Source organism: Zea mays, chromosome 2, assembly GCF_902167145.1.
Source record: "Zea mays cultivar B73 chromosome 2, Zm-B73-REFERENCE-NAM-5.0, whole genome shotgun sequence".
NCBI lineage: Eukaryota > Viridiplantae > Streptophyta > Magnoliopsida > Poales > Poaceae > Zea > Zea mays.
Window position 1 is genome coordinate 239,391,704 of NC_050097.1, and position 10,498 is coordinate 239,402,201.

At 44.0% G+C, this 10,498-nt stretch overlaps 2 protein-coding genes across 4 annotated transcripts; one reads left to right on the top strand and one right to left on the bottom strand.

The window, feature by feature from the left end:
* Positions 1 to 1,183: 1,183 nt before the first annotated feature.
* On the bottom strand, positions 1,184 to 7,593 carry LOC103648248 (histone H4 variant TH091). Of its 3 annotated transcripts, none has more exons than XM_023301723.1 (3): positions 7,291 to 7,593; positions 1,642 to 1,739; positions 1,184 to 1,554 (listed from the first exon to the last, which is right to left on the bottom strand). In XM_023301723.1, the coding sequence occupies exons 1-2, from the start codon at positions 7,591 to 7,593 to the stop codon at positions 1,662 to 1,664; spliced, it is 381 nt and encodes a 126-aa protein (XP_023157491.1). In that variant the 3' UTR covers positions 1,184 to 1,554; positions 1,642 to 1,661. The 3 variants fall into 3 exon arrangements, with proteins under 3 accessions (XP_023157491.1, XP_023157492.1, XP_020404823.2); XM_023301724.1 differs by lacking the exon at positions 1,184 to 1,554 and adding an exon at positions 6,997 to 7,085 and having other exon boundaries at positions 1,561 to 1,739; XM_020549234.2 differs by lacking the exons at positions 1,184 to 1,554; positions 1,642 to 1,739 and adding an exon at positions 7,140 to 7,187.
* A 370-nt stretch (positions 7,594 to 7,963) lies between these two features.
* On the top strand, positions 7,964 to 9,783 carry LOC100281004 (40S ribosomal protein S15). The gene is made up of 4 exons (NM_001153923.2): positions 7,964 to 8,070; positions 8,155 to 8,306; positions 8,372 to 8,429; positions 9,266 to 9,783. Exons 1-4 carry the CDS (start codon positions 8,068 to 8,070, stop codon positions 9,512 to 9,514), a joined length of 462 nt encoding a protein of 153 aa, NP_001147395.1. The 5' UTR covers positions 7,964 to 8,067; the 3' UTR covers positions 9,515 to 9,783.
* Positions 9,784 to 10,498: the final 715 nt, after the last annotated feature.

Consider the following 10,498-nt stretch of genomic DNA (forward strand, 5'->3'; position numbering starts at 1 on the left):
AGTATCAAAATATGGCTCGCTGGCCGAGCCGGCTCGCGAGCCAAGGTCGAGCCGAGCCTCTTTCGCCAGCTCGTGGAATGGACGAGCCGAGCCGAGCCGAGCTCGTTCAGGCACCGAGCCACACCGAGCCGAGCTCGGCTCGGCTCGTTTCCAACCCTATATGTACACTAGGTGGATGCCCGTGCGTTGCAACGGAAACATATCGTCGGTATAGAGAACGTGGTTCCTACCAATCTGGTATCAAAGGTCTCGACGATCATGAGCTCTGCCGCTGCCCCCAGGCAGCAGCCACCGCCAGCATCAGGCGGCCCCCAGCAACGTCCAACGCGCTAGTCGCAACCCCTGCTTCGTCGGGAGTCATGATGCTTCGCCGATAATCCCTCAAATACCCAGCCTCCTTGTCGGGCAGCGCCACTGGAGGCATGGCGGCCCCACAGCCAATGGCGGCCACATCTTCTAGGTGGAGTACGCTCTTGAGGCCGTCCGCGGCACGAACACCGTTGTCCTTGGCGTCGAGATGAAGTCTACACCCAAGCTCGATTACTCCAGGTAGCAAACCCTCCGCCCCTCCTTTCTATCATCCGAGCAGATCTCGTGAATTCGTGATCCTCGCTCGACGCGGACGGAGGAGGAGGTGCGGCGACACTACGAAGCGCTGGTGGAGGACGTGGCCGCTATCCAGGTCAGCCGAATCCCGCTCTCGCGCTACACTGGAGCGGAGTCATCTGTAGCGACGCCCGAGGGATCTGGAGCCGCCGCCGCCACACCCCAAGGATAGAGGAGGAGGGAGCAAGCAGCCAGGCACTGACGCGAAGAATGGAAGAGTGGCACCGATGCTGATATGGGGAATAGTTGCTTCAAGGCCATGCAGGAACGGCGCAAGAGCGTCCAGACGAAAGAGGAGCACAGGTCTATACTCTGCCAGGAAAAAAATCTCCATGCGTTCTTGCCTTCAAATAAAGCTTACATCTTTCATACTAAGCTTTTACAGGAAGGTTCAAGGAATGTGTAATTAGTAGCAGCCTTCCAGGGTGCATATATTCATCATTTGACTATCTCACCTGTGTGAATTATGTGTTCATCACCACCACTTTACAACTCCTTCACCGGCACGATCAAATGAGTGCCCATTGAGATTTCCAGAACCCACTTTATGAAGATGTCTGTTGTCAACTGCTTCAGCTGTTCTTGAGTTCTTATTGACACCAACAGGTGTGATGGTGTTCAGATTGTAAGGGGTGCCATTATTTGCTCCATTGTGAACATCAGGAAGAGAATGGGGATGAATAGCACCCAAGCCTTGAAAACCATAATTCACATGCCTATTCATCCGACTAAGAGAGTGGCTGAGCTCACCAAGGGGAGCCTACTTACTATGAGTTGCAGCAGAAGCAATTCCAATGGGCGAGGACAGGCTCTGTGGTAGGGTAGATGATAGACCCAGAAATGAAGCCTCTCTGAACGGGCTCATTGATGTGAGAAGTCCAGAATGCAAACCATGCATACTCCCATTTTCACGTCCACAAGATGTCATTGCTACTATATTAGATGAACCTTGAAGAATAATCCTCACGTCAGGAAATGCATCCATAGACATGAGTACATGACATACAATAAAGATGAAAAAAATAAACACCATACCCAATGAAGGCAATGAAGGGCTATTTGTGCTTGGACTGCCCAGGTTGTATATGCCAAATTCTTCCTGCCCCAACTCCTTGGACATGTGCTGTGTTGAACTGTTATAAAACAACATTAATATCAATGTTAGATCAGTGATTAAAACCAATGTTTTCAAAAATTTGTAGAATGGAGTTTAGAATGTTGCGTCAATTAATTAGTCTTTCTGGATAAACTAAATAACTAACATACAAGTATCTATCAACACACCTAAATGTATACAAAGAATTAGGACTACAATATAAAAGAATAAATGTTTTGTTTAGGACATGAGAGCCCACACACAGAACTAAACAAACAGAGATTAAGTAACTATCTATGCATGACAAAATAAAAATAGTGCAATGTTTACAGCTCCAGGAAGAGATTTTCCGCTTGAGAAAAGAAAACAAAAAACCCAGGAACATAACTAATGTGCATCCTATCCACAGGTACCATCATATAGAATAAGTGATGCTACTATATACCAGTGATGCCTATGCAAGAATCGTTCAACTTGCCAAAAATGACCTAAGGTTCACTAAAGCTGTGATCAAATGATCAACAGTTAAATACGGAGTGAACGAAAGTAATAAAGGAAGTATTGCTGATGAAATATGAGAATGAACAGCAATATTCACATTTCAATGACATACCGTCTAGCACCACTCAGATGGCCAGTCTCCAGTTTTATTTTCTTGCCAGCAAGATCACTCCTGTTTAAAGCACGAGCTGCACCTTCGGCTGCTCTGACATCATAAAATTCTATAATTTTGTGATGGCCCTTTTGCGGTGCATCATGAATCTGCAATTAATTTAAGACATTATAGTTCTAGTTAGAATGTAGTTGGTAGTAAATGTAAGAGCATAGATACCTCTTTTATGTCACCATATTCGCTAAATATCTGATGGATATCATTGTTTGTTATAGAGGGGTCAACATTAAATATAGCAAGCATCCCCTGGTTAATATCCTTCTCCGAAGGATTGTCCTAAGGGAGAAAAAGGTAACAATTAGCACAAGCACTACAAGACTAAAAACTGTAAACTACATAAATAATGGCATCCTTGGGAAAAATATGTCTACAAATCAAGCCAGTAAGACATAGAGTTGTGAATACCTTCGGAATGGAGTAATGTATGTCAAGTTTTCTACGTCTGAGTGGCTTGTTTTGATGTTCATACACAAAACTGACAATATAGCAAGGAATACAGAGATGACTAATAGAATTTACCTTGTTGATCAGGCCATCGTCAATCACTGAACCACTTATGCTCTTGAACAGCTCGAATAGAGCCTCAACCTCACTAACACTAACTACATAAGCAAAAGAAAAGCACGTATTCAGCAAGATATAGAGAGGGCAATTTAGAAATTACCGAAAATGTAAGGATCATGCAGCATGCATCCAGTGCTCCTACAGATATCTAAGATATCCTAGTAGACGACACCGATATCTAGACGAAACATCTGGCATCTCCATTCTCCAGTTCCATTCCAACCACGGCAATCATTGAAAACTAAATAAGAAAAAAACTCGAACTCATGCGAGTAGCTCGTACGCGTAGGGCAAGAGATGGGATCGGTGAACTCACAGGAGGTCTGGGAGGCGAGGTGCACGGGGTCCTCGTAGCCAGGATGCTGCCGCTTGGCCGTGGAATGGAAGCATCCCATCGCCGCGGCGGGGCGTTTCGAAGAGCCGGCCCAACCACTCAAACCAACCAATCTGCTAGCACCGCCGCCTGCGCTCCAGCATAAAAATGGCCCCGTTCGCAGCTGTCTTCGCCGCTGAGGAGGCGAGGGAGTGAGGGACTGAGGGGCACGAGGGCGGCGAGGGCGAGTGGATCTGGGCCGTCGAGGCGGGATAGAAATTCTTGGCGGTGTTGGCGGCCACAGACCGGCGGCGTGACACGTTGATGTGCGAGGAGGTGGAGGAGTTGGTTGTACTGGTGAGCGGAGATGGAGAAGCTTTATATCATAAAATATCAGTCAGCAACGCATCAAGAGAGCTAAACTGCTAATCACCAAAAAACAATATAAACTAATGTACTAAGTTGTTGAAGGATGAAGATGAACAAAATAGAAGGCACACTCCTATTTCCTTAGTTGCCTCCCTCTTTTGTATAAGTTGTTCCAAATTTTTTAGAGAGTCAAATCATCTTAGTTTTGACCAGATTTAAATAATAAAATAATAAAATTTATGATACAAATAAGTATCATTAGATTCTTTTCATAGTGTATCTATCCGATGTAATAAATCTATGCAACTCTCTATATTTTTTGTCGAACTTGAGATGCTTTGACTCTGCAAAAAAGTTTAAATGTCTTCTGATTTGGAACAGAGGGAGTACAGGCAGCAATAAACAAAATATCGCAAATAAATTGTTAGCACGATGAAGTTTTAACTTGAAAAACTGGCACGCATGGTAGCAAAGATACTACAACAGTCAAATATCAAAAGCATTCCAATAAGACACTTAAATACACAGGGAATGAAATCTAGGCACAGTCAATGTTGTGGTAGCAACAAATACACAGGCACAATAAGGTCATTCAGATTGTAGGTATGAAAATGATAAACAACTTTACCGCCAAATGCTGAAACCATGTAAACAAATCCTATCAGTAAAAAAGGTGATATGTCAATGCATAAGAAGAGCAATTTATAGAAATCATGAATGAAAAATTTTACAAACAGCATAATAGATCTACTAACCTCTCGAGTTTGTGTAGCAGAAACATTATGCCTATTCTGTATATCATCCACAGTGTTTGCATCAATATTTACAAGCAGCCTATTAATCCATGCATTTTCTAGTTCATGGTGACAGCTGCAAGTTTAACATGCAGTTCTTTAAGCTATTATACAACTGAAGTTAGGCAGGCAAAAGAAGACCTTACCAGTGTCTAGATAGAGTAGCATGGTTGCACTCAACATTAATCTTGAATTCTCTTATGTAATTTGATACGAGAAAAAAGTAATTTTAGAAAAAATTGTTAAACTCATAAACTTCACTCACAGAAAATTGTTGACAATGTATGCACATTTGAAAAATTATATTACTTGTAAAACCATACTTCTGTAGAAAAGCAAACGTAATTGCAACATCCTAGTCATGCCTGCTAGAGAAACAAGTATAAGTGTTTCTGAATCCTTTAGGGTATTTTGCTAATTCATTCCTATGTAAGTAGCTTACTTGTGTGTGTTGGTCTGTTGGTTTTTGTGGCTTAGGCTCTACCGATAGTGTTCCTAAAAGAATAAAATGACAGTTCTATAACCAAATTGGCATAGTAAAGACAATGCATTATGTCAAAGTACAGACATGGTAAGAACAGTCAGATGGTAGTACGCGAGCAACTGAACCAAAAAAAACCAGCAGAATCTGTTCAGTGAACAGTGAACTGTACCAAAAAACAGATGACAAAACAAGCTTAATTAGATAAACAAACCTGTAATGGGATTATGTTAATCACTGGCTGGAGACAATCTGCAACCTCCGGAACTTCAATGACTCTGCAGGATCCACTGGGGCATACAGCAGCGGCATCCCCCCTTGCGCGAGAGGAGCTGCTGGATCACCGACTGCTGCTTGCTGCAATGCAAGAGGTGGGAAACCAGCCAGCTAGCTTCAGCCTTCAGAAACAGCCTTGAAAGGTTGTTAAGTCCACTGATGATAGTTTCCCTTCTAGCTCGAGTAGATATATTGGTCGGATCTTATAGCCAACGCCATCATCACCATTGCTACTATTTGACTTGTATATGCCTTCAGGGAAAAAAAATGAATACCTTCTTTCAGTTATGACGAAAATGGATAGCTATAAAACGGAGGGAAAACTTATATAGACCAACCTTTGTACTGACAACCAGCATTGATATGGACTCTGCAGTGCGTTCTTCTAGACAGTGTGCTTCCAACAGTATTCGTGATGCCAACACAGAGAGGTTCATTTTCTAGAGCATAATCAAGAGCAATGCAAGGAGGGTATCTGCTGTCTCTCCAGACTGACTAACAAAAACTGCGGCGTCTTCTCTCCAGCAAGTGGCTTGCAACCTCCATAGTCACAGGAATACCTATCCTCCAGATAAAGCAAGGAGAAAGAGGCAAAACTTAAAGAATCATTAATTAATTAAGTTCTGATTGCTTTGACAAAATCCAATTTTTTTTTCTAGACAAAGAGACAACACAGCTGGAGTAATTGACCAGTCAGTTCTTCCACAAAAAGGTCTTGCAGCTAAGGCAGCATTGTAACTTGTTCCACAACCAATAAAACCCACCCTTTTCTGCAGCGCCTAATTGTTTTGAGATATTCCTTCAGTCCACCTAGAAGAACCCCACCATCCTTCATCCTATCGCAGCATATCGGCCATGGTCCCCGTAGGCTCCCCTTGGCGTATCCAGGATCTCTCCTCACACCTCCATCTCCTTGATGAGAAGACGTGGGTTCTAAATCTTGATGGCGGTCATTCTTGCTTGCTCCTCAAGCTTAATAGTGATACTTTTCTAGTTCATGGTGACAGCTGCAAGTTTAACATGCAGTTCTTTAAGCTATTATACAACTGAAGTTAGGCAGGCAAAAGAAGACCTTACCAGTGTCTAGATAGAGTAGCATGGTTGCACTCAACATTAATCTTGAATTCTCTTATGTAATTTGATACGAGAAAAAAGTAATTTTAGAAAAAACTGTTAAACTCATAAACTTCACTCACAGAAAATTGTTGACAATGTATGCACATTTGAAAAATTATATTACTTGTAAAATCATACTTCTGTAGAAAAGCAAACGTAATTGCAACATCCTAGTCATTCCTGCTAGAGAAACAAGTATAAGTGTTTCTGAATCCTTTAGGGTATTTTGCTAATTCATTCCTATGTAAGTAGCTTACTTGTGTGTGTTGGTCTGTTGGTTTTTGTGGCTTAGGCTCTATCGATAGTGTTCCTAAAAGAATAAAATGACAGTTCTATAACCAAATTGGCATAGTAAAGACAATGCATTATGTCAAAGTACAGACAAGGTAAGAAACACAATACATACCACAAGACTATAGTATTTGCAGTGCAGCTATAGCATTTTCCTGGGTTGGGTCAACAGAAGCTGGAATCATAATCAGCCCCGTGAACACATGTAAAACAGTGGATACTATATAGGGTACAAGAATTCCACAAGAAAATTATTGGTCCAGTGGTGTGGACTGGGCCGAACCCTAGAGTGCATTTGTCATGGTTATGCAATGATCTTCCAAGCATGACGTTCAATGCTAAAACAAATCTAAGCAGATTCGTTGGTTCCTCTTTCCCTACTAAATAGAGCTTGTATGAGGATATTTGGTACACAACCTGGTGGTCGGCTTGCTGGACCCGCAGGTAGTGGTGCAATGCGACATCTATGAGGACAGCAAAGGCTTCCCCATGGCTCTCGCCTGCCGCTGAGACAGGACATGACACGAGAGATGGGCATCACTTTCAGGGGCAGGTGTCTTCGACATCTATGAGGACAGCAAAGGCTTCCCCATGGCTCTCGCCTGCCGCTGAGACAGGACATGACACGAGAGATGGGCATCACTTTCAGGGGCAGGTGAAGACACATCGAAAGGGAAAGAGGAAACAATCAAGAAGAAAGTAAGGTCTTACCGGAGCAGCAATAACCATGAGGAGGAGGTGATGGCGACACTGAGCCATGGCCACCGACCTTGGAGGCCTGACCGGATGCGCGCGCGAAGAACCCCTAAACCAGCAGCATTGCTCCAGGAAGATCTTGAGGACGCCGCGGGTCTCCTCGTAGATGAGCCCGGAGATGCGCTTCACGCCGCCCCTGCGCGCCAGCCGCCGGATCGTCAGATTCGTGATCCCCGGGATGTTATCGCGGAGCACCTTCCGGTGGCGCAGCGCGCCGCCCTTGCCCAGGCCCTTCCCGCCCTTGTCGCGCCCCGACATCTTCAACGCATGGCTGGCGGGCGAATCGCGGATGGCGGCGGGCGTTTCGCTTGGGCGGTTCGCGGAGATGGAGGAGCGGCGGGTGAAGGCACGGCGGGCGATTCGCGGTTGGAGGCGGGTTCTATGGCGGGGGAGGCGCGGGATTCGCCGCGGGGGAGGCGCGGGCGGGATTCGCCGCAGGAGAGGCAGAGCGGCGGGTGGGATTCGTTCGCAGGCGGGGGCAGTCTACATTTGGGTCTTAATAGTTGTAGAGATAAGTTATCATGTTATTATACGGTTCAGTTGCAAACCGCGACACACCACCAGAACTCTTCCACAGGCTCACCACCGTGCGCAGCTATATATAAGCTGAGATTCCGACGCGCACCTCTTTCTAAACCCTACCCGACTCCGCCGCCGCTCCCGCTCCGCCCCAGCGCATCGCCCGCCGCCACAGCGTACCGCGACCTCATCTATCACCTTCAGCTTTCAATCATGGTGAGTTCCCCGCCAAAACTGTATCCACCTCCAAGATCCAGGGCGTCCTTATGACTCGCACATGGACTAATTTGTTTTGCGCAGGCGGACGTCGATGTCGAACCGGAGGTTGCCGCCGGAGCTCCCAAGAAGAGGACGTTCCGCAAGTACAGCTACCGCGGCGTCGACCTAGATGCGCTTCTCGACATGTCCACTGACGACCTCGTCCAGCTCTTCCCCGCGCGCGCCAGGAGAAGGTACCTTTCGTGCCACGACTTGTTGGTCTCCATAGTATTTTTGTTTGCTGAGTTTGTTTTGGTAGGTTCCAGAGGGGTCTGAAGAGGAAGCCCATGGCGCTCATCAAGAAACTGCGCAAGGCGGTTAGTTTCCAACCGCTTAGTTTTCATTACCACTTTTTCTTAACGTGTTCCGATCAAGATAATTGCGTGGATCTGTTATGCTGTCATGATTAACGATGCTTATTAGATTTTTCCTATTTTTTCCATTCTAGAAGAATTCGAGAAAACCGAAATGTGTCTTCTCGATTCTCGAATGAGTTTAATGCATCTTCTCTTAATTTTACCCATACGATATTAGGTGTGATCTTGGTGTCAAAATTTTGAGCAAATCTCAGTGCCTATTGTTGTTTAGTGTAAATGCCGTCTTCAAAGGAGATGCAATTAATCAACCAGAAGGCTGGTTACTTGAATGCTTGGCAAGGTTGCTAGTATTGAGTGTTGCAATTACAAATGTCGTAGCAAGGTTGCTAGTATTGAGTGTAGCAATTACAAATGTTGAACCTTGTTATCTATGTCTAGAAGAAGTTGCTGTATTTTGTAGAGCTCCTATGTCATTTGTTCTCTCTTTTCTCTAGACAAATAAGCTTGTTGGTTTAGAAGGTGCAAGTAAATATACTTTTGAAATTGCTTACTGAATGTTGCATACTTTTCCATTTTCTTTGTTATGTAGTCTGCTGTTTTGTGACCTGCCTTGTATCAATCATACCATTGTTGTGTCTGCCGAATACTATTGGGATATTGATAAATCAAAATTTCTATCCTGAATGTACAGTATGCTAGCTGCAGTGCCTTCTGTTCTGTGCCAGGTAGATGCGGTCAATGCAAGATTGTGTTTATCAGTCATCATCTGTGGAACTTTGTTTACTTATACTTGTTACACAATTTCCTCACGAGCTATATCCCACTGTCCTGAACAGAAAAAGGATGCTCCTGCTGGTGAGAAGCCTGAGCCAGTCAAGACACATCTCCGTAACATGATCATTGTCCCTGAGATGATTGGAAGCATTGTTGGTGTCTACAACGGCAAGACCTTCAACCAGGTTGAGATCAAGCCTGAGATGATCGGCCACTACCTTGCTGAGTTCTCCATCTCCTACAAGCCGGTCAAGCACGGCAGGCCCGGTATCGGTGCCACCCACTCCTCGCGGTTTATTCCTCTGAAATGAGCTGGTACTCGGCTCTTTAGTATCCCAAGACATTTTGTGTTGTTCCATTCCAGCTCAAGAATTCAAAGCTAAGCATTGCACAATTATGCTGTTTTGTTGGAAGTATTTGAGTTAATCATATCTAAGCTGAGTTGCTACGTTCTTGTTTTTCCCCTTGATTTTGGGTTTATTCCTGAAAGTTTGAAGAATATCCTTACAATTTTGGGGTGCCGCGTGTGGCTTGATTGAAATGTGACGGTGCCAATTTATTGGGTGGCCCCGTTATCATGAAAAAGCTGCTCCGAGCTAATATCGTCTGTATTCTATTAGATTCTTGTCGTTTTTATTCTTGATTCGCTAGAAAGTTTCGAGAAATCAGAAATGTGTGACTGCTCGTTTCTGAGCTAATCGTATATGTTGGCACCCAAAATAAACTCTCAAAAGCATGTGATGTTGCATAAATGTACCTTAGAGAGGTGCTGTTTGGAATAGTTTTTCTTCAAGAATTTCAAGTTTATTTTAATTACTTCTATTCAAATAGGTTCAGCTCGAGCTCTAGCTTTAAAAAATTTGAAACTAGAGACCGGTTTGAGACCGGTTTCATGAAATTTTCGAATCTGAAACTAGAGATCAATTTCATGAATTTTTTGAAGCTCCTCAAACGGTGTTTCACGATAACATGAAATTTTCGAATTTGAAACTTGAGATCGGTTTCATGAAATTTTTGAAGCTCCTCAAACCTCAAAGGGTGTTTCACAAAAAATGTTTTCATATCTTTTTTATGAAGTTGCATAAAAATTACCCACTATGCCATTGTACATGAGATACCGATTTATTTCTCTTTCTCTATCCTTTAATCATTAATTAAACGGGCTATTCAATTTGGACTAAAGACAGATCTTTGGACTGTTGCATCTGCAATCCATAGATAAAAATAATGTTGAAACAAAGCATGTATAGTCAAGCGAATAGTAGGGGCGTGGGAGCCTCGTTGACGCACGTGAG

What these genes read in the sequence shown, in the direction of transcription:
- LOC103648248 (XM_023301723.1), bottom strand. Translation starts at nt 7,593, where the DNA reads ATGTCGGGGCGCGACAAGGGCGGGAAGGGCCTGGGCAAGGGCGGCGCG. An exon ending in TCATGGTTATTGCTGCTCCG is followed by an intron (nt 1,740 to 7,290) that starts GTAAGACCTTAC and finishes GTTTTATAACAG; the next exon opens with TTCAACACAGCACATGTCCA.
- LOC100281004 (NM_001153923.2), top strand. An exon ending in CCCGCGCGCGCCAGGAGAAG is followed by an intron (nt 8,307 to 8,371) that starts GTACCTTTCGTG and finishes TTGTTTTGGTAG; the next exon opens with GTTCCAGAGGGGTCTGAAGA. An exon ending in TCAAGAAACTGCGCAAGGCG is followed by an intron (nt 8,430 to 9,265) that starts GTTAGTTTCCAA and finishes TGTCCTGAACAG; the next exon opens with AAAAAGGATGCTCCTGCTGG.